Genomic DNA, 23,738 nt, shown 5'->3' with positions numbered 1-23,738 from the left:
CTAAAAGTGGGGCTCCTGTGCTTAGCACTGCCGAAGGGAGAATCAGGTGCCCACCCTCCATCCTCTATGCCTCCTCCCACCCCCCACTCATTACAGGGTCAAAAATACAAGATACAAGCAGCTCCAGACTGGGTGAGGGGCTCAGCAGCTGCTACACACTTGTTCCTCTCTCCTGAGCTGTCCGGTTTACAGACAGGCCTCGTCCAGACACCCTTTGTCAGACCTTTTATTTGAATTCATGACAGTGATGGTTAGTGCTAGTGATTGAGATGCCTTATGGAGAAGTACCCCACTCTCTGTGAAGAAAGAGCCAGGCTGTACCACCCACCCCACTTCTGATGTTAACACAGAGCTGGTTTAGGGACTGTCCCAAACTAGCAGAATCAAGGGAAATGCCAGGAGTCCAGGCAGGCCCCATCTCCAATGCCAAGCCTTAGAGCTGGCAGGCACTGGTGAATGCTGCCAACCACGTGGTAGACCACTAGGTTCTCTTGTTTTCCCTTCCCTTTTCAAATCCCACAATTTCCTGTTGGGGAGAAGCTGTAATTAATTCAGTTCAGGCATCAGATCCCAGGCAGAGGCACAGCTGCTGGGATAACTCCAGGAAAACCTGGAAACCAGTGTTTTTCCAATTAGAAGGATTGTGGCATAAACATTTTCTGTGAGTTATATTAAAACCAGATTTCTTAAGTCAGCTGCCAAGGGAAGAAGGTAGAGCTAGACTCCCTGCTGCTGCCCAGCCCTTGTTACTCCCTGGGAGGTCGGCCTCCCACTGTAGCCAGACTGGGGCGATCCTGGATTCGGGGGCGATCCTGGATTCGGGGGCGGTTGAGCTGCCTTCTCAGCAAGTTCTGCACTTGATAAAGCCCCAAACTTCGTATTTCAGTGTCCGTGGAGATAGGTAAACGGATGATAGCGCAAACTGAGGAGACGGATGACTCAGGATGATGGGGAAGGGTGGGAGATGCAGGTTAGCTAGCTAATGTTCCCCCCTTTCAGTGATTTACAGGAGATGTACCCCAGCTTGGTCATGAAGTTGGTTTGCTTCCACTGTGCGACGCACTCCTCAGAAATTTTAAAGTCAGCCTGGATAAGAAACAAAAAGTGATTATAGTGATGATGATGGAACTGCAAGAAAACAAAGACTCTCTGACACCACCAGAGTGTAAACTGACTTAACTTTTCTAAGAGCTCCCATCTTTTGACTCAGGGAAACCTGAAATATTCCTGGAGGCAAAAATGACAAAATTGAAGCTGTCTTACTTTGGGCACAGCAGGAGAAGGCAGGTTCCTTGGCAAAGACAATAATGCTGGGGAAACAGAGGCAGCAGGAAAAGAGGAAGCCCCAGTATGGGATGGATTGACTCCATAAAAGAAGCCGAAGGCGAGTCTGCAGGGGCTGTTGTGCACAGGACACTGTGGGCATCACTGACTCATAGGGTCACTGGGAGTCAGAGCCAATTCAATGGCACAAAGTTCATTTTAGGGACTTAGTTTAAGAAAATAGTCATGAACAAGAGAGAAGAACTATGTACCAAGACATCCATCATAGCACTCTAATAGTGTAAAACAGAACCACCTCAAAGTCTAATAAGGGTAAATAATTTAGTTAAATAATGATAATTATGACTCAATACTATACAATAAGATCCCCCCTCAGTATTTAATAGGGAAGTTTTTCAGGCATCACGTTTTAAAAAAGAACATATGGTATGACTCAAACTGTAAATATCCCTGTACAGAAAATACCCAGAAGGAAATAATCACTAATGACATTTTTCAGTATCTCTAGGTCAGTGGTCAGCAAACTGCGGCTCACGAGCCACATGCGGCTCTTTGGCCCCTTGAGTGTGGCTCTTCCACAAAATACCTACTTCTGCACATGGGCCACAAAGTTTTAATTGCACTGTACGTGCGCGCCCACACGTGGTATTTTGTGGAAGAGCCACACTCAAGGGGACAAAGAGCCGCATGTGGCTCGCGAGCCGCAGTTGGCCGACCACGGCTCTAGGTGATAGGACTATGGGTATTTTGTTTTCTTCTATATTTTATACATATCTACATGAAAATATATTTTATAGTCAGAAAAAAATCAGTGGTTCATAAAGCCATCCTGGAAAACCAGAAAGGAGGGAGGGATGAAGCCAACTGGCACATACAGCAGGATGGAGAAATCACTCGACAGGCCCTCCAGAAAGCCTCTGTTTATTGAGGAAACAAGTTATGTTAGTATGTGTGCTGTTGAGGTGAGCACCAGGAAACCAGTTAGTAACTAGAAAAAGCCAAACATTAGAGTTGGTTCCATAAGGAGAGTGAATTTTTGCTGTTTTATTCACTGATGCAGTAGCCCAAGCACCCAGAACAATGCCTGACATATGTTAGGGACCCAATATTTGTTGAATGAATGAACTCAAGGGTCACAGGGGCAGGCCACACAGGAGTCAGTGCCCCAGAAGGGGAAGAGAATGAGTGCTCCCAAGATCAAGGTGGTGACAGTGACCCTGGGAGGGTTTGATCCTGGCTCCAGCACTTGTGGTGACCCTGTGTGGCCTTGGCAGGTATCCTGCCAGGTAAAATGGGGACTGTCTATCACAGACAAGATTCAAACGAGGAACTGTCTGTGCCTCAAGGAGCCTGTCGGTGCTCAGACTTGCTCCTTAGGCACCTCGTTCAGAAAGGTCTGGAATGAAGGAGGGGGAGGAGCTTAGATGCAGAAAGGCCCAGCTGGAAGAGGGCAGGTTTGGATTCAGTACAGAACAGTCTGGGGGGACAGTCCAGGCAGCCCAGGTAAGAGGGAAACAATGGCAGCTTTTTACCTGCAACTTCTCAAAGACTTTCTTCTTGGGCTTGAGCTCATCATCTGGTTGGCCCTTCTCATAGCCCTTCACAAACACTCGCTCCCCAGGAGCCGAGCCTGCAGGAGGGTCCAGAGGCTCAACCTTGCGGCTGACCCCTTCCCTGGGAAGACACACAGGACAAGGAAAGAGTGAAGCTACGGGCTGCCTCCAGCTGCCATGAGATCAAAGCATTAGAGCCTCCACATGGAGGCCCTACTGGGATTTCGGGGACATCATCAGGGTTGGGTTAACCAGGGCTAAACTGAAGTCCTAGGTCAGGAGAGATACTAAAATCTGGGCTCTTCGGGAAGGAAATATGACATAACAGAGAGCAAGGCCTTAAAAGCCCATCAGAACTGGGTTGAATCCTGGCTCCACCTCTTATTAGTGAGAGGTGGGCATGTACACACTGCTTTGAATCTTCCATTTCTGTGTTAATAAAGTTAACTGTAGGTAAAGCGCTTCATTCATAGTACTTGTACAAGAAATAATTCCTCCATGCACCACCTTTGGGCCAGTGTTCTCATTCCACCTGGCATGTGGAAGGGCATTGCATGGGCCAATCCACCCTTGCGCGCCCCTCCCCCCCCCAGCCCCCGCGCCCCACCCCAAGTCCTCACTTACATAGAAGCACACAGAAGCATGCCTTGAGACTCGATTCCTCGCATCTTCTGGGGTTTCAGGTTGCACAGCACCACCACCAGCCTATTCTGCAGTTCCTCCTTGGGCACAAACTGCACCAGGCCGCTCACCACAGTCCGTGGCTCTGCTTCCCCCACATCAATCTTCTCCACATACAGGCTGTCTGCATCTGGGTGCTGCCAGCAGGAGATGTTGGTCCCAGAGTGTCACAATGGAATAGATCATGGGGCCTGGTGAACCCTCTGGCTCCAGAAGGGGCATCTACTCCCTAGAGAAGCTCTTGAGGGACCTTTTAGTGCTCTCTTTCAAGGTCCCAGATAGCAGGCAAGAGACCGACCTTGAAGGTATATTCTACTCTCAGCGAAGAGGTGGGATTTGAGTAAAATGAGTCTAATTACTTATGTAAGAGGTGGAAGGAAACCCTAAGAGATGAAATGGCCTGGACTATCCACAGCTGCACCAGATGAGTCCTAGGCGCAATGGCAGATGGAGGAGGGCACTGCTGGTGTCACCATCTGAAAGCGCCAGCAGCTCTCAAAGTCGTTTTGGTGGCTGGGTCTATACAGTGAAAAGTCAATGCCGGGAGGAGAAAAAGCCCAAACAAATGGTCCCCACCACTGGTTGCATAACCTGTGTCTCTGGAAAAAGAAAGTCTTTCTTCCTTTACCACTTGCGTGCTCTCTCTCTCTCTCTCTCTCTCTCTCTCTCTCTGTGTGTGTGTTCGTGTGTGTGTGTGTGTATTGGTGGTGGGGGTTGGTTTGGAGACAAAGTGGCTGGCCTAAGACAATGCAGCTAGTCCAGACAAACTGGTAGAGACCAGGTGAGTTCATCAGACCAGATTTAACGGATCAACAAGTTCCCCCTGACTAACATCTGCCCCCCACTGAGTTCCTGGCTATGTTTGGCTGCATAAGGTCTGGAGGCAGCGAGGGAAAAGCCTGAGGCCTGGAATTAGACACCTGGGTTCTGACTTGCAATATGATCTCAGGGATGTTACTTCCCATCTCAGGCCAGGTTTCTTCCAGATGGAAACAGACAAACCTGACCCCTATCTGCCTCTCTGGAATGTAGTGAAAACGAGTACCTTGTCCACACTGATGACTTTCCCCACACGGATATCCAGTCGGGATGGGACGACCTCCTCTGGTTCCGAATTCTTGGCGGGGCCTTTGGCAACTGGCTCTGGGAGTGAGAAGAACCCCAAGGGGTCAGAACTGTCCTCTTTCCCTATGGGAAGCCAACTGCTGATCCCACCAAAGGACACTAGCAGCCTTTCTGCAGAATCACCAGAATCCAGCCACCAATTATACGTTCATCTATCTATCAAATCATTTAATCCTTCTTATTTAAATTTACTGGAAAGATTTACAGAATTATATATTAGTCATGTAGGATTTCATGGAAGTAGCAAACTGAGGATCTGAATAATTTTATAGGCCTCTATTTTACAATAGTCCAGACTTTTCCTTACTTTTTTTTTTTTTTAAATATATTTTATTGATTTCTTACAGAGAGGAAGGGAGAGGAATAGAGAGTTAGAAACATCGATGTGAGAGAAACATTGATCAGCTGCCTCCTGCACACTCCCTACTGGGTATGTGCCTGCAACCAAGACCTTGACCGGAATCGAACCTGGGAGCCTTGAGTCCGCAGGCCGATGCTGTGTCCATTGAGCCAAACCGGTTAGGGCCAGACTTTTCTTGATCAATTACATTTTACCTTACCATGAATGCTACTTCTGAGCTATATCTTCTTTAAAACAGGGTTGTGATACATCCCTGTGAGGAGTAACATACTAGATTTTCATCTATTCTTACTCAGTTATTAGGCGGGAGGAGAGGGGAGGGGACAGTCGTAGCTCTGCCACCTTTAGGTGCTTCCATTCATGTGCTCCACGTGTAATTACTGAGTCTTTTCTGAGAGGAGTGGTTGGCCAACTAAGAGCCAGTCAGAGGCACATGGAAGGGAAGTGAGTGACTCTAAAGATGAGCTTCCCTGAGAAGCTGTGCAGGCTGGGCCTAAGCAGTTGTGTCACCGTCATGGTCTAAGTGAAGAGGACTTAGTGAAAGGACCCAAGGACACGTCTTACACCAGCATCTCCCAGCAGTGCTGGTACAACAGGACACAGTCACTGCTCACTATCCGCCAGACCAAACCCAAGATGACTCAAGTTCCATTCCAGGAGTCAACAGGGTATGACATTCTTACACTTCAGACCCCCTGGCTTCTTGGGCCCTCAGTTTAGGACAGACCTCTTTCTGAGGCCCACTGACAGGCTACCATTCCAGATGATGTCACCCCCTCAGGTCCTTACCCTCCCCCACTGGCCTTACTCTGCTTCGATGGATCTGGGTAGGCAGCGCTGGACAGTTTCTTCAGTGCAGGGGTATTAAACTTTTCCCGGATGGGATCCAGCAACTTGTTCAGGGCGACTTCAACAGAATTCTTTAGGTCTCCAGGGTGTACAACCTGCAAAAGTGTATGAGGCCTGGTAAGGTACGACACTGGAACAGGGCAAAGGACACTGGACACCTCAGTCTACTAATATTGTCTGTACAGGATGCAGGGAGCTTCCCCAGCACAACCAGAATCACCTTGTGAAGCTGGTAGGGCAGAGAAGGGAATAGGTCCACAAAGGTTATCTGACTTGTCCGGGGCCCAGGTCTCTTATTTTTTTAAATATATATTGTTTATTGATTTCAGAGGGGAAGGGAGAGAAATAGAAACATCAATGATGAGAGAGAATCTTTGATTGGCTGTCAAATATCTAAAAAATGGGGCTTAAAGGCCCTCAGATCTCAGGGGTCACCGAGTCCTTTCTTCCATTTGATGCCCAAACCTTCCTACAACATTGCCTCATACAACATGGTTCTTTGCCTGAACACCTCAGTGGTGGGGAATGAAAGGTCAAGTGAAGCAGCCCTGTCATTGCCACAGAATTGAGGTCGTTAGAAAGTTTTTCCTGAAGCTGAACCTAAGCATGCGTCCCTGTGGTCCCCTCCCGAAGTCCTGGTGTAGCCCTCTGGTGCCACAAGAAGAAACCTACCCTAACCCAGGAGAGTCCTTCATGTAGCTGAGGATGACTGGACCCATACTTGCTTTTCAGCTACACATGCCCAGTTCTTTCAACTGTGGTTTTGAGTGTGTTGCCTATAGTGGCATCCTTCCTCTCCCGACGAAGACACCCCTGATTATCAAATAAACTTCTTAAGATTGAAGTCCATGCACAAGCCCAAATGTACTCAGAACAATGGAGAACTGAATGCATTACCAGCTCCCTGGTTCCGGGATCTACATTTCTGATGATTAAGGCCAAGACTCACACAGCACTATCACATTGCTGACTCAACTTCAGAGTCAACCAAAACTCCCCATTTCCCCCCATATACACTATTATTACATCTTCCCTTTTTATGAACTGTCCATGCCTGCAATGTCCCGCCTCACCTTTTAGACTCTAGGCCAGCGGTTCTCAATCTGTGGGTCGCGACCCCTTTGGCGGTCGAACGACCCTTTCACAGGGGTCGCCTAAGAACATCCTGCATATCAGATATTTACATGACGATTCATAACAGTTGCAGCATTACAGTTATGAAGTAGCAATAAAAATAATTTTATGGTTGGGTCACAACATGAGGAACTGTATTTAAAGGGCCAGAAGGTTGAGAACCACTGCCTAGGCAGACCAAACCACTGTGATTCCTTGTATACTATGCTGTTTCATCTTACCATGTCTTTGCAGTTTATTCCCTCACAGATGTCCTCATGAATTCCTACCCCTCAAGTGAAATAGTGAATGCTATCCCCTCTACAAAGATTCCCAGACAGCCAGTTAATCACTTCCTCCCATTTATTTCTAGACCATGCATATATCGTCACTGGGCAGTAAGACAGGAAATATTTGTTTATATGCCTGCTTCTCCTACTGGATTATGCACTTCATGAGGATGTAGTCTTCTTTGTATTGCCAGCCCCTAACGCAGTGCCTAACACATGGCCACTGAGTAAGTCTTGCTAAACTGGTGAAACAAATAGTATCTTCTATTCTGTCCTTTTATATTTGTGTCTCCTTTTTTTTTTTTTTTTAAATATGTTTTTATTGATTTCAGAGAGGAAGGGAGAGGGAAAGAGAAACATCTATGATGAAAGAATCATTGATCAGCTGCCTCCTGCATGCTCCCTACTAGGGATCGAGCCTGCAACCCAGCCATGTGCCCTTGACTGGAATCGAACCCAAGACCCTCCAGTCCATAGGCAGACACTCTATCCACTGAGCCAAACCAGCTAGGGCTTGTGTCTCCTTTTTAAGCCTTGATTTTGTACCTGTCCTTGAAATGCTTCCTCTTGGTTTGGTTCTTCATTCCAGGTTAAGTCCTTTGGAGAGTGATTAGGGCACCAATACCAATACATTAGCTTTGTGCCGCTTGCCCATCTAATCTGTCAACCATCTGAATCCTCACCTAATCCATTAACAATATATATATAGCCCTGGAGAGCATACATAGTCAGAAACCCGGCTAGGACAAGATGGAGAGGTCTGTCAGAATGAGTGCAGTGGGGCCCTGGCTGGGTGGCTCAGTTGGTTGGAGCATCATCCTATACACCAAAAGGTTGTGGGTTTGATGTCCTCAGGTGGGGCATGTATGGGAGGCAATCAATCAATGTTTCTCCCTTACATCGATGTTTCTCTTTCTTTCTCTCTTCTAAAACATATCCTTGGGTGAAGAATAAAAAAAGAATGAGTTCAGTGGGGATTATGCCTCCTCTGGTATTACCTCATTGGCAAAGTCCTTTTCCAGGTCCACGTAAGCTGTGTAGGTTTTGTTTCCACCCCATTTTTCATCTCGAAGGATCACAAACTCTGTAAGAAAAAGGATTACACCAACAAATTCACTGCTAATGGCAGAGTCAGCATTCCTAGCCCAAATATATGGGTATCCGTTGTTTCTGTCATACATGTTATTTTGAACTTTATTACGTGGTGTTTTAATTTTTAAAATTGGATGTGTGGCCATGTTATATACCCAACTAGCATCCAAACTCAAGGGGAAGGATTGTGTCTTACGTTTCTTTTTATTCCTCTAGTTCAGTGGTCGGCAAACCGCGCCTCACGAGCCACATGCGGCTCTTTAGCCCCTTGAGTATGGCTCTTCCACAAAATACCACGTGCGGGTGTGGTGTGCAGGTACAGTGTGATTGAAACATCGTGGCCCATGTGCAGAAGTTGGTTTTCGGAAAGGAGATAGACGAAACAAGTATACAAGACGAGTGTGGATGGGAGAGTTGGAAGGGGTCGATCTCAGCGAACATACCTCAATCAGATTGAGGACGTTTTTAGCAAAAGCCAGCTTAGGAGTACCCTAATTAAGTTAATAACAATGTATCTACCTATATAGTTTAAGTTTAAAAAATTTGGCTCTCAAAAGAAATTTCAACCGTTGTACTGTTGATATTGGGCTCTGTTGACTAATGAGTTTGCCGACCACTGCTCTAGTTCATGCTGTGCCCCCACCCTCATTTTATCATCGCTACCCACTGCACTTAGAACCTAACCTGGTAACAACACATGGACAACTAAATGGAATTTCAACTCCAACCATCAACACTAATAAAAGAGAAAAATGGTAATTGGCGTACGACGATACCCTTTTCATTGGCTAATCAGGGCTATATGCAAATTAACTGCCAACTAAGATTGGCAATTAACTGCCAACTAAGATTGGCAGTTAACTGCCAACAAGATGGCGGTTAATTTGCATATGTAGGCACAATGCAGGGAGGCGAAAGGGAAAGCAGGAAGAAGCCCCCTGCCACTGACAGTGATCGGAAACCCAGGGGGGAGCTAAGAGCCGGGGGGCAGGGCAAAGGCGGCCCTGGGGCCGCCTTTGCCCTGCCCCCCAGCCATGATCAGAGAATCAGGCGCCTTTTCCGCCCTGGCCAGTGATAGCAGGAAGTAGGGGTGGAGCCAGCGATGGGAGCTGGGCATGGTCGAAGCTGGCAGTCCCAGGAGCTAGGGGTCCCTTGCCTGGGCCTAAAGCGAAGCCCAGGATCGCGGGGCCGCTGCAGCTGTGGGTCCCCGCTGCCCGGGCCAGACGCCTAGGCCAGAGGCGTCCGGCCTGGGCAAGGGGCCGATCCTGCGATTGGAGGGTGATGGGGGTCAACGCCTGAGGGCTTCCCAGTATGTGAGAGGGGGCAGGCTGAGCTGAGGGACACTCCCCCCCCCCCCCCCCCACACACACCCAGTGCACGAATTTCGTGCACCGGGCCCCTAGTTATTAATATTTGTGAATTCAGAGCAGAGAACCAGGGAAGCCATCCCTGGAGGAAGACTGTGACAAATCACAAGTATGATAGAGTGTATGACCACAAGTATTATCACTACTAGTTCTGCTCTTTCAGCCTGGCCTCTGAGAAGAAAACAGGGAGTGTCTTACCAGACTTGAGGGGGAAAAGGACATGCTTAATGAAGGACAGAACCCCATTGTTCTCCACATTCCCTGGCTCACAGAAGGCCTTCTTCAGTTTTTTCTTCACATCCTCCTTTCGATCAAGGAGATCAATCTTGGACTCCTAGAAGCAATGGAAGGGAAGGGGACCTCTTGTGGTTGAAAATGAGAATATGCATAACTAATGTGTGTACCCTGATCACAGGCTTGAACTGCACAGACCCACTTATACGCAATTTCCCCCCAATATGTACAGTACTATAAATGTATTTTCTCTTCCTTATCATTTTCTTAATGACATTTTCTTTTCTCTAGCTTATTTTATTGTAAGAATACAGTATATAATACATATAACATACAAAATATGTGTTGATTGACTGTTATTGTTAAGGTTCCCAGTCAACAGTAGATTATGAGTAGGTAAGTTTTTTGGGAGTCAAAAGTTATATTTAGATTTCAACTGCATGGAGGGGAATGTCGGTGCTCCTAACCTCCGCATTTTAATCTTTTAAACAAAGACTTAAAAATTATGAGACTATGTCATAAGCATCTCTGAGCGGCTAGTCTTCACTTATAATTTTTATGGTGTATTATATTTCCAACTATTAGCGACAACATAATTTATATAACAGTTTCTAAACTTTCGGATTATATCCTAATTGTTACAAATTATACATCATACTACAATGAACTTCTAGCAGTATTTTTTTTTTTTTTGCCTTCTCCAAGATTATTTCCTTAAACTACCAAAAACTACCAAGCCCCAAACTGTTTTCTGAAAGGGGTATACAAATTGACATTGCCATCAGCAAACATGTGGTGATACTTGTTTCACAACAACCACCAGCACCAGATATCATGAATTATCTAGAGCTTTTCCTTTTTAGGGTAACAGAATTTGTTTCTTATTCTATGAGTGAGATCATGCTCATTTGAGTTCAGTAGTCACCAAATTCTGGTCCACATATGGCCGTATAGGAATCACCTGGGGTGCTTTAAAAAAATATAAATTACGGGGCTCCACCCAAACCTCATGAATCAAAATCTCCTGGGGTTGGGCCAGGTATTATATTTTTAAAAAGCTCTGAGTCATTCTAATGCATTCATGTTTGGGAACTGCTGTTAGTACCTATTTCCAGGATTAAAATATGGTGAATGTCACCAATAGGATGAGTAATGTATATACTTAGAGAAATAATTGAGACATGGAACACTGTAACTTGAGAGAAAAAAGAATGAGTATATTCTTTTAAAAATAATAACAATTTCCATGCATATATTTATTCATCTCTGATCAAAGAACTAGATGAACGCCCAAACACTACTTCAAACAGAATCATGTAGTACGATTTAAAAGAAAATACAGATTCCTGAATTGTTTCCCAGAACCACTTTATCAGAAGCTAAGGACAGGGTCTAATCAACTTTAAAACAAAATTTCCTAGGTGATTCTGAAGATCAGCCATGTTTGGGAACCCTGAACGCAACCTTCCACATCTCTGGGATACCGTCCTCTATTCCAGCGGTTGCCAACCTTTCGGACCTCACAGACCACCGGTTGGCAACTGCTGCTCTATTCTGTACCCTTAGTGAACAAAATAAAAGTGTATATTCCTTAAATTGGACTTTTACATGTTAAAAGACAGCATATATGTCATATTAATTATATCAAACATCACCCTAATAATCAAGACGCTAGTTGGTGAAATGCAACCACAGCCATCTCATTAATAAGGCTGAATTTTATCACAGTTCTATGAATAAAGAAATTACTTTTGCTTGAGCTTTTTATCAGTAGCAGTAAAACTTCAAAAATCATCAGGACTGCCCTAACTGGTTTGGCTCAGTGGATAGAGCGTCGGCCTGCGGACCGAAGGGTCCCAGGTTCGATTCCTGTCAAGGGCATGTAACCTTGGTTGCGGGCACATCCCCAGTAGGGAGTGTGTAGGAGGCAGCTGATCAGTGTTTCTAACTCTCTATTGCTCTCCCTTCCTCTCTGTAAAAAATCAATAAAATATATTTTTAAAAAAATTATCAGGACTGCTTCTGGGTCCTTCGGTACTCAAGAACCACTGGAATAACTAATTTAAGATTACTTATAACTCAAGTATTTGAGAATTCTAGTTAGCTAAGTTACTCTCCTTTTGAGTCCTTAATCTCTTCATCTCTTATTGCAGATTTCTAAACTCAAGTCAGAGTTGTCACCTACCTCTTCTGAAGAACTCATTTTGCTACCAGTTAATCCTGGAACCATAGGATTCATCAGATGGACCCGTTTTGAGTATCCAAGTGCAGGGAGATACTGAGGGGTTAGAAAGAAACAATGCAGATATTAGGATAAATTCCTCCTCAGCACCCTAATCTCATCTAACTTGGCCAGCAACTTAATTGTTTCATATATTCCTTCCAATCTCTTCTTTCCAGTGAATGCCAACTTTCTTAATTGAAAAAATATTTTTATTGATTTCAGAGTGGAAGGAGGGGAAAGAGAGAGAAAGAAATATCAGTGATGAGAGATAATCATTGATTGGCTGCCACCTGCATGCCCCTACTGGGGATCAAACCCACAACCCAGAAATGTGCCCTGACTGGTAATTGAACCGTGACCTTCTGGTTCATAGGTCAATGTTCAACCACCAAGCCACACCAGCCAGGCCCAAATATATAGCTTTCAATGGTGATCATAATGTAAACAAAGTCTCCCCACCGCGCCAAGCTTTTCTATTAGTATTATATTGTGAGGCTAATGGATTTACTGTCCCATCATCAACAACTATAAAGCCTGGCAATACCTAAAATAACCATTTGCAGGCATGACAGTAAGAGGTGTATTGCTACACATCTTGAGACAAGGGAAAGCAAAGGTGACCACACGCTCACCCTGGCTTTCCCTGTGAGGGAATATTTCTCAGACCAGGTGCTGAGAAAAGGGGACAAAGCAGAAAGCAGCTGTCTGACTAAGCAGAGACTGATGTGTAGGGCTGTCAGGAGGCTAGGATTTGGGAAGGGTTCTAGAGAGAAGGGATTCCCCCCCTCTAAAAATCTAAGTCAAAATTCCCCACTGAGACTCATGGCTGTGCATGCATATGAAGAGACTTCAGAAAGCCCAGCAGAGAACAGGTTCCCAAGGCTGAAGACCTGAGCAGAGATTTCAGAGGCTGCACAGTGCTGGGTCTCAAGACAGAGGTTGAAATTTAGGTTCAATCAAAATAGTGAGGGTTTTGTGAACACCTTGAAATTTCAGTATGAGACTCTAGAAAAGCCACAGCCTAAGAATAAAAACCTCATCAAGAAAACAAGGGCAAAACTGTAATAGACCTGTTCTAACAAAGTCTAAAACCATCCCCCTGACAGGATTAAGGTGATAAGTCAGTAACTTAACAGTCTACAGGAAACATATTATTTTATAAACATAATCCAGAGCCTCTATAACGTATCTACAATGACTCCAATACAGTAAAAAAGTACTAGAAATGAAAAGTAGAAAAAAGTAACTGATAGTTAAAATAGTCAACAAAAGCAGAGCCACAGACCTTCCAGGTATTGGAATAAGCAGATCAAAGTGTCAAAATAATCATGGCTAGTGTGTTAAAGGGAATAGAGGGAAAGGAAAAGATGGATAAGATGGATAAAAGATGGAGAGCTGTAAACAAGAATCGGAATGTATAAAGAAGAATCAAATGGAATTTCTTTTTTTAAAAAAAAAATTTCTTTTTTGATTTCAGAGAGGAAGGGAGAAGGAGAGAGATAGAAACATCAATGATGAGAGAGAATCATTGATTGGCTGCCTCCTGCACACCCCACACTGAGGATGGAGCCCGCAACCCAGGCATGTGCCCTTGGCCGGAATCGAACCTGGGGCCCTTCAGTCCGCAGGCCGATGCTCTATCCACTGAGCCAAGCCGGCTAGGGCCAAATGGAAGTTCTAAAAAGGCACAACACAATGCTGAATAAATTCAACAGAAGATAGGATAAATAAACTTGAAGAAAAGCCAATAAAGGATATCCAAACTAAAGCACAGAGGAAACAAAGAAAGGAAAACAACAGAATATTAGAGGTCTAACCTATATGTAACTAGGGACCCAGGAGAAGAGACCGAGAATAGGACAGAAGCAATATTTAAGAAAATAATAGCGGACAATTTTCCAAATTTGATAATCATGTCAACCCACAGATTCAAGGAGCTCAGCAAAATCCAAGCAGGATAAACACAAAGAAAACTTATAGCAAAAAAAAACATCGTCGTCAAATTGTTGAAAATCAGAGACAAAGAAATAACCTTTAAAGGTTTAAATAACAAAAAAAAATATATTATCTGACACAATGACACCTATAGGTGGCTCTTCAGTGGAAATTATGGAAGCCAGAGGCAATGGGACAACTCTTTAAAAGGCTAAAAGAAAAATAACTGTCAGCCTAGAATTTATACCCACTGAAAGCAAAAGAAAGATATTTGCAGATAAAAGCTGAAAGAACTCATTACTAAGAGACCTTCACTACAAATACAAAATACTAAGGGGGGCTCTAGACTAAAGGAAAAAGATCCCAGATGGAAGCCTAGAGACATGGAATTGCAGGAAGAAATCAAGAGTATCAGAAAGGATAAGTAATGGTTAAGTATTCATGAAAATTGTTTACAAAACAATTATAATAAAGTCTTTGGGATTTAAAGTATATATAAAAGTGAAACGTATATAAAAATATAGGTTGTTGCATTGTTGAAAAGCGGTAAAAATATCTAACTTAAACTGTAATAAATTACAAGGATACATGTTACTTCTAGGGCAGGAATGGGCAAAACTTTTCTGTAAAGGGCAAGATAATAAATATTTTAGGATTTGTGGGGCGCACATATAGTCTCATACTTTCCTTTTTTTTTTTTATAACCCTTAAAAATACATAAAAACTGCCCTGGCTGGTGTGGCTCAGTTGGTTAGAGCATCATCCCATACACTGAAAGGTTGTGGGTTCAATTCCTAGTCAGGGCACATATCCAGGTTGTGGGTTCAATCCCCAGTTGGGGTGCATGCAGGAGGCAACCAATTGATATTTCTCTTTCACATCGATGTTTCTCTCTCTATCTCTCGCCCTTCCTCTCTCTCTATAAACAATATTAAAATATATATTTATAAAAATTTACATTGTAAACATTTCCCCATTCACTAAATATATCTAAAAACCATTAAAAAATTAAGTAATATTCCAATGTGAGGCTTTATTATAATGTATTAACCAATATCTTGTCATTTGATATAAATTTATTTCTAGATTTTTGCTTTAAATTAATAATATGATAAATACTTTCATACATAACTCAAGTTGCATTTTTAAAATTATTTCCTTAGGCTAAATTTTTATAATTATTAGGGCAAAGGGCAGAAACATTTTAGTGTTGTCAAACCACCCTCCAGCAATTTCCACTAGCAGTGTTTTCTCTCCACCCTTGCCAATGTGAGGTTTTGAGATGCTTACAAAAATACCAACTGCTTCTCAAAAGCTCTTTTCAACTTACTCAAGCTCTTTCCCAGAAAAAAAACTGTTATGGGCTTGTACTAATTTCCTCCTTTAAGCACTATTAAACCTCATCTTAGAGCTGAGTGATTTATGTAAAATCCTGAGCAAACAGACCAAATGCTCTGGGAAAGAACAGCAGTGCCTTTCCCTGGAAACTGAGCTGTTTGCTTGGTCATTAACTGAGATACTGAACAACTTTCTTACTCTTTCTACCTTCAGTTTTCTCATCTGCAAAACAAAGGAAAATAATACTTAACCATACAATTTGGCTATGAGTGGTGGGACTGGCATGTTCAGCATATCTCTGAGGCTCAAAAGAAAAAAGATAGAAAAGAGGATACTAACCTTCTCTGCAAAGGTGAAAATCTTTCTCTGATCAACGCCTCCAAATTGGGCATCTACTTTCAAATATTCTTCATCCAAGGCCTGAAGAGAGAAAACACATGAGCATCAACTCCTACTATATTTCCTCTACATGCGTCTAGGTCATCAGAAACTTGACCAGTCATGTCAAAGGTACCCACTGCATAATGAAGCCTCTGAAAAATGTTAAGGAAGGGGCAGAAGAAAGTGCTGAGAGAGCTCAGGAGAAAAAGGCAAGGCTAAACTAGTAAACAAAGACTTACTGTCACTTACATGCCAGGCCTAGTGTCAGCCCTGTGGATGCAGAGATGAACCAAACCCAGACTCAGCCTTCAAGAACCAGTTACCCAGTTGAGAGAAGAGACTTATAAACAGATAATTTTGTCATGCTAGGCGCCTAGCAATATCCCTGACAGTGAGTGGTTTTAAGGAGGGGAGAAACCTGACTACACTGTAGAAAGATCACATCAGTAAGAGGGCAAAGCATGGAATGGAGGCCTATGAGTTGGAGATAAAGAAAATATCCAGAAGGCTGCTGTGAGAGTCCAGGTGAGAAATAATGATGAATCAAGTCAGTGGGGATGTAGAGCAAGACTGAATTTAAGAGATTTTTTAAGAGACAGAATTGGTCGAAACCGGTTTGGCTCAGTGGATAGAGCGTCGGCCTGTGGACTGAAAGATCCCAGGTTCGATTCCGGTCAAGGGCATGTGCCTTGGTTGCGGGCACATCCCCAGTGGGGAGTGTGCAGGAGGCAGATGGTCGATGTTTCTCTCTCATCGATGTTTCTAACTCTCTATCTCTCTCCTTTCCTCTCTGTAAAAACTCAAAAAAATATATTAAAAAAAAAAAAAAAAAGGAGACAGAATTGATAACATTTAGTGTCTGATTGGATGGGGGGAAGAGTAAGGATAGGCAGAGAAAGATGAGCAAGCAGGAAGAATCTAGGATAGCATTGTCCAAAAAAATTTACTGTGATGGTAAATGTTTTATATCTTTGCTGTCCAACCTGATAGCCATTAGTCACACAGGGCTCATGAGCAACTGAAATATGGCCGATGTGACTAAAGAACTAAAACTTTAATTTTTAATTGCTTAAAAAAGAAAAATAACCCTAACTGGTTTGGTTCAGTGGATAGAGCGTCGGCCTGCGGACTAAAAGGTCCCAGGTTCGATTCCGGCCAAGGGCATGTACCTTGGTTGCAGGCACATCCCCAGTGGGAGGTGTGCAGGAGGCAGCTGATCGATGTTTCTCTCTCATCGATGTTTCTAACTCTCTATCCCTCTCCCTTCCTCTCTGTAAAAAATCAATAAAATACATTTAAAAAAAAAAATACTGCCCTGACGGTGTTGCTCAGTGGTTGAGCAGCGACCTATGAACCAGGAGGTCACAGTTTGATTCCTAGTCAGGCACATGCCTGAGTTGCAGGCTCCATCCCCAGTGTGGGGCGTGCGAGAGGCAGCTGATAAATAATTCTCTCTCATCATTGATGTTTCTCTCTCCCTCTCCCTCTCCTTTTCTCTCTGAAATCAATAAGAATATATTTTTTAAAAATTATTATTTTTAAAATCCTCACCTGAGAATATTTATTGATTTTTAGAGAGAAAGAGAAACGTTGATTTGAGAGAAACATCAATCAAATCCTGACTGGGGATTGAACCTGCAACCTTTTGGTGTATAGACGATGTTCCAATGAACTGAGCACCTGGTGAGGGCTAATTTTAATTACTTTTAACAGCCATATATGGCTATAATTAGAGGCTATCACAGTGGATAGTGTAGATCAATAATGTCTCCAGGTTTAACCATTGGAAAGATCACTTGGAGGTGACAAGGGAGGAATAATTTTCTTACATCAAACATTATAGAAATATATAAAGAGCCCTAGCCGGTTTGGCTAAGTGGATAGAGCACTGGCCTTTGGACTGAAACATCCTCAGTTTGATTCTGGTCAAAGGCACTTCCCCAGGTTGTGGGCTCAATCCCCAGTAGGGGGCATGCAGGACACAGGCGATCAATGATTTTCATCACTGATGTTTCTCTCTCTCTCTCCCTTCTTCTCTGAAATCAATAAAAATATATTTTTTAAAAAAGAAATATACAAAGAAAAAGTTGTCTATCTACATATTCATCCTGCCTTCCCAAAGTAACCAATATTAACAGCTTGATTTGTATTTTTCCATCTTTCTCCTTGTTCATATAAGTGTGCACACATAAAATAGGATGAGCTTGTTTTGCTTAATGGAAAATAGGATCATAGCTAAAATTTATTTTCACACATTGCTCTGAAATTAATTTTCAAGAGATTGTGGTCAACTTAAAGGTTTGTGAGATGAGCAGTGTTTTTTTGTTTTTTTAAAAAATATATTTTTATTGATTTTAGAGAGGAAGGGACAGGGAGAGATAGAAACATCAATAATGAGAGAGAATCAACAATAGGCTGCCTCCTGCACACCTCCTACCGGGGATTAGGCCTGTAACCTGGGCATGTCCCCATGACCAGAATCGAACCCTGGACCCTTCAGTCCTCAGGCCGATGCTCTATCCACTGAGCCAAACTGGCTAGGGCAGATGAGCAGTTCAAGGACAGATAGGTAGGGGAAACTTACAACTGAAAAAGTCAGAGGGTTTTAGGAGATGGAGGCAGGTAGGAAGGCCTACAGCACTGTGAAGGAACAGCAAGTGCATCAGTTTAATTCGGCTGAGAGAGAGGTTTCGACCAGTGTTTAGAAGCAGAACAGAAAAGGTCTCCGGGCAACCCCATCCCTCGTAAGTACCTGTAGTCCAGGGTACAGCAGGCCACTCAGCAAAGGGTGCTCCACCTGCTTGACCACCTCAGCTCCAGCTTTCTTGGCATCGTGCTGTGTGACCACAGAGGAGAGTCTGTATACATCTAGCGTGTACTCTCTGAAGAGGAAAGGAAGAGTAGACAGCTAAAACCAGGCCCAGGCCTCAGTTTAACCCGAAAGCACATTAGTTCACTCTTCCAATCTTAAGACATTTCAAGAGAGCTAGTAGCTTTTAAAATGTGAGTGGCCCATCCTTTCATTCAAAATACTACTTCATCTTTATGTGTTTGTTTGTTTTTTTAAAGATGGCTTTTATTAATCTTCACTTATCTCTTGAAATACTGCTTCTCAGCCATTTCCCTCCATCCTCCTCTTCTGGAATGCCTATTGAATAAACATCAGAATTTCTCAATCTATCTTCTATGTCTTAAGAATAGTGTACCCATTGCTCAGTTTAAGAAAAAGGACCTAGTGCCCGGCCATCGTGGCTCAGTGGTTGAGCATCAACCTATGAACCAGGAGGTCACGGTTAGATTCCCAGTTAGGGCATATGCCTGGGTTTCGGGCTCGATCCCCAGTGGGGGGCGTGCAGGAAGCAGCTGATCAGTCATTCTCTCTCATCATTGCTTCTCTCTCTCTCTCTGAAATCAATAAAAAAATTTTTTAAAAAAGTAGGACACAAAATTATATGTATTCTAACATTACAAACATGAATAAAACTGATAATGAAGCAATAAAAGTTGTTGGGGAGATGATAAGTAAAATATTTTTCTTTTACATTTATCAATATTTGCTGAGCCTGGAAGGAGAAAGGAAGGCTGAATTGTTCATCATTGTTCTCCCATATGCTGTGAGCTCTGGAAGGCCAAGGACTTTTGTTATGATTACATTTATATCTCCAGCAAATGGAGATAATATACCTAGGCATTTACTAGTCAGTACATTTTTAATGGATGAATTAAAAGGACAAAAGGAATACATTTTTAAATGGTAACTAGGTAGAGCCAAAGAGCTTCTAGTCCAAATTTAAGAGTGCCTAGACTCCACAGACCTGTAATTAGCAAGGAGCACCAGAGCCATGAGGAAGGCGGATGAGCAAGCACTTACTTGCTGAGCTGGTAATCAGTGCCTTTGATGAACCTGAGCTTCTCCAAGGGCACACCAATACTCTCCAGCATTGCCTTGATCACATTCTCGTAGTAGCTGGTTCGGAGTTCTAGAAGTTCCCATGGGGCTTTCATGTTATCCAGGTATGCATGAAGGTCCGCAAATAGAATTGTTACCTGGACATGAGAGATAAGGAACCAGAAAAATGTGAATTTGCCTGAGGACCTCTCCCCTCCACCTACCCTGCCCTTGTCAAGTTCCTCTTTTGGCCATTCCCTCAGGGCAACTGCTTGGTTTAAATATTAGTGCTTACCTCACATCCTGCTTTCAAGAAGTCTGCGATCTTAGACATAGGCACGAAGTAAGCCACATGTGGCTTGCCTGTGGTTGCTGTTCCCCAGTAAACTTTAAGTTCCCGATCCTTCAGTATCTCCTTCAGCTTCTCTTCCCCCAGAACCTCCTGTTGTGGAAGCAGAAGAGCTGGTTTAATGCCGGTGCCCCACCTTGCTCATCCTTTACCCTGTGGAAAACAAAGGCATGTGTCACTGGGGGTCCAGGCTCAGAGCTGGCAGGAGGTCCAGCCATGGTCCCAGTAGAGAGTGAGAGCCAATCTAAGTTGGTGTTGCTAGTACCACTCCAGTGAAATGACACTGATATTAGGGGAATGGGGCATGTCCCCAATCGCATCTTCCCATCCAACTACCTCTAACTCATGCTCCTTCCTTTCAAAGCCAACGTCTTAAGAAAGTTATCTCTTCTTCCATTTGAGTTTGAATTCCAGGCAGCATTACACCATTGGAAATGCTCTTGCTAAGATCATAGATGGTCTCCAAGTTGCTCAATTCAATTCTCACTCCCTTCCTGAAACTCTCCTCTTTTGGCCTCTTCTATTTCATTCTCTTAGTTTTCCTCCTACTTTGGCTGCTGGGTCTCAGATTTTTTTGTATCTGTTCTTCTCCCTAATCAGGAAATATTAGCAATTCTTGCAGCCCTACCTCTTCTCACTTTACATTCTCCTTGATCTCCTTCAGTGGCTTCAATTACTACGTATGAGCTAGTAACTACCAGATACCCTGCTCACACCCATGTAAAGAACTGTGTACTTTTTTTTATCAACCCAGTTTATTCAAACTCAACGTGTTCAAAATTAAAAGCTCATGCTCTCATCTTTCCACCTTATTCCCCAACCATCCTTTTCATTTATAGTTTCACCCCTAGTTCAATAAATGGTACTATTTATTCATCAAGTTGCATAACTTACACTGACACAGCTTTTAAACCCTTCTACTTCTCTCCATCTCTATCCCACCACCCTAGTCTAGGCCACCATTAGATTACACCAAGATTATTACTATAGCAGTCTAACAGGTCTCCCATATCTACTCTCTTGCTCTCTCTAATCCAGTCTCCAAAAGCCCGCCAGAGACATCTTTAAAACCCAAAATTTGATGAACTCATTTACCAAAAGGATAATTTCCTTTTGCCCTAAGATATATTGGCAAAACCTTAATAGGCTGGTATGCTACAGATAAAAAGAGGTTTTAGTGTTGGTTCAAGTGATTGTTGGGAGGGCTGTTGGAAGCCATGGTGACAAAAATGATTTTGCTGGTTGGATTTATCTATTAAAATTGGACTTGTTAAAATTCTGTGTTCCAAGCTGATTGGAGGTTGATCCTGTATCCTCCAAGCCCCTGACTTATTTGGACACTTGGAGGGTTCTTACTACCCAAGGAAAGGTCATATCACTTACCCTTTAAATCCCGAGTGAGACAATGCCATTGGCTTTGTATATCCTTTGTTCCCAACCAGCACAATTTTATGGACAGAGGCTAGGAAACAAAGGATCTGGCTAAGGGGAAGCATGCAGGAATCTCTGGTTAAGATTAAGTTATGAGTGGAAATAACTCAAATGTCCATTAACTGATGAACAGCTAAACAAAATCTGGTTTAATCCATGTAGTGGAACATTATTCAGCCATAAAAAAGGAATGAGGTTTTGACAGGTACAACATGGGTGAACCTTGAAAACATTATGCTAAATGGAAGATGTCAGATACAAAGGCCATATTTTGTATGATTCCATTTATGTGAAATGTCTAGAATAGGCAAATACATAGAGATATAAATTAGTGTTTCCCTGGGGTTGGGGGGCGGGGAGGAATGGGAAGTGATTGCTAAGGGGTATAGGTTTTTTGAGGGTGATGAAAGTATTCTGGAAATAGATACTGGTGATAATAGCACAACTTTGTAACTACAATAAACCCACTGAATTTTACACTCTAAAAGGGTGAATTTTATGGTATGTGAATTGTATCTCAAAAAAAAGAGGAAAAAGGCTGTGACCTAATACTGCTCTTGGAATAAAATCCCAATTTTATTTTCATCTATTATTCTATCAATCTGTCTATCTACCTATTTCTTGTTATTCCTCGTCCGAGGATATTTTTCCACTGATTTTCAGGGAGAGTGAAAGACAAAAAGAAACATCGATGTGAGAGAAACACATCGATTGGTTGCCTCCTGCACAAGCCCCGACCAGGGCCCAGGTCGGGGAGAAGCCTGAAACCAAAGTATGTGCCCTTGCCTGGAATCGAACCCGGGACCCTTTGGTCAGCGGGCCCAGGCTCTACCCATTGAACCAAACCGGGTAGGGCTAACACCCCGATTTTAGAAGGCTTACAAGACCCTCCAAGACCTGGTCCCTGTACCTCTCCTAAACACACAAGTAAAATGTATAGTATGTTAGTCGGTGGTAAGTCCTACGAGGAAGCAACAACAAAAAAAGGCAGAGCAAGTGATACAATTCTGGTGGCAGGCGATTTGCTATGTAAATCAAGTGCTTCAGGAAAGGCCTTCCAGATAAAGGCGACCATTCGGAGCCTGAAGGAGCCAGGGAAGGGGCAGTACATATACAGACTAAGTGTGTGATCCGCACGTGGCTCACTCTACTCCAGCCACGGTGGCCTCCTATCTGAACCACAGTGTTTTTGCTCTCCTCTGGGTCTTTTTTATTTTTTTAATTAAATATATTTTTATTGATTTCAGAGTGGAAGGGAGAGGGAGAAACGGCTAGAAACATCAGTGATGAGGGAGAATCATGGATCGGCTGCCTCCTGCACGCCCCCTCCTGGGGATCGAGCCCTGACCGGGACTTGAACTGTGACTTCCGGGTTCATCGGTCCACGCTCGACCGCTGAGCTACGTCGGTGAGGCTTTCCTCTGGGTCTTGAGCTGTGTTCTTTTCACCTGAAATGTCCCACCCCCACCCCCACTCTTCCTCTGGTTAACTCCCACTCCTGCTGTGCCTGGGAAGAGCAGGAACGTCAGTGAAGGGGTGACCTGCAGCTTTCAGGATGCGGTTTAAAGCTCACTGCTTCAGTCTTCCCTGACACCCCGGTGGTCTCCCCTCACTTCAAAGTTTCGTGTATAGTAATTGACAGTACCTTCTTCAACTGTAATCAAGTGTTTGGATTACAAGTCATTTTTAACGTCTGATTCCCTTCAGACAAACTCTGGGGGGGGCAGAGCCTTGACGTATCCCCACTACCTAGCACCGCGCCTGGCACATAATAGGGTGGGAGTCCGTATTCAAAGTCTAGACTCTGGCTCAACACAGGTAACTGCACACAGGAGGTGAGCCCCATGTGGCTTCCGTGGTACCCAGATAACTGACTGACTGACGGACGGACGGACCCGCAGTGAGGCCTGCAGGCTCGCTCACAGCTGCTCTGGCGCGGAGTCCCCGTCCCCATACACTTAGGATCTCGTAGTGGGGTTCAGGGTCTCTGAACGGTGGGTCCTCAGTCCCCAACAACGCGTTTCCAACTCTAAGGCCTGACCTGAAGGTTCCGGGTGATAAGGTGCAGCTTCTCTTCTGGGCTCAGGGCATCCCCCATGGCTCCGTCGCCCTTGTCTTCCGGGCTCAACCCAGCACTGCGCCCTTTCCTCGGTCTCGGTCTCGGCCGCCGCCGCCGCCGCCTCGTGCCGGGAAATGTACTGTCAGGTTGCATCAGCTGAGCTCGTCGCTCGGCTTGCTCCGC

The 23,738-nt window shown here is 43.9% G+C and overlaps 1 protein-coding gene across 3 annotated transcripts; it reads right to left on the bottom strand.

The window, feature by feature from the left end:
- Positions 1-210: 210 nt before the first annotated feature.
- YARS1 (tyrosyl-tRNA synthetase 1) lies at positions 211-23,738 on the bottom strand. 3 transcript variants are annotated; one of them, XM_059690329.1, is made up of 13 exons: positions 23,538-23,737; positions 20,012-20,158; positions 19,699-19,874; positions 18,580-18,709; positions 15,786-15,866; positions 12,135-12,227; positions 9,914-10,049; positions 8,255-8,340; positions 5,813-5,948; positions 4,564-4,661; positions 3,462-3,655; positions 2,817-2,958; positions 211-1,086 (listed from the first exon to the last, which is right to left on the bottom strand). In XM_059690329.1, exons 1-13 carry the CDS (start codon positions 23,706-23,708, stop codon positions 976-978), a joined length of 1,701 nt encoding a protein of 566 aa, XP_059546312.1. In that variant the 5' UTR covers positions 23,709-23,737; the 3' UTR covers positions 211-975. The 3 variants fall into 3 exon arrangements, with proteins under 3 accessions (XP_059546312.1, XP_059546314.1, XP_059546313.1); XM_059690331.1 differs by having other exon boundaries at positions 20,012-20,218; positions 23,538-23,677; XM_059690330.1 differs by lacking the exon at positions 12,135-12,227 and having other exon boundaries at positions 23,538-23,738.

This window comes from Myotis daubentonii, chromosome 3 (assembly GCF_963259705.1).
Source record: "Myotis daubentonii chromosome 3, mMyoDau2.1, whole genome shotgun sequence".
NCBI lineage: Eukaryota > Metazoa > Chordata > Mammalia > Chiroptera > Vespertilionidae > Myotis > Myotis daubentonii.
This window is presented reverse-complemented; position numbering and strand designations above follow the sequence as displayed.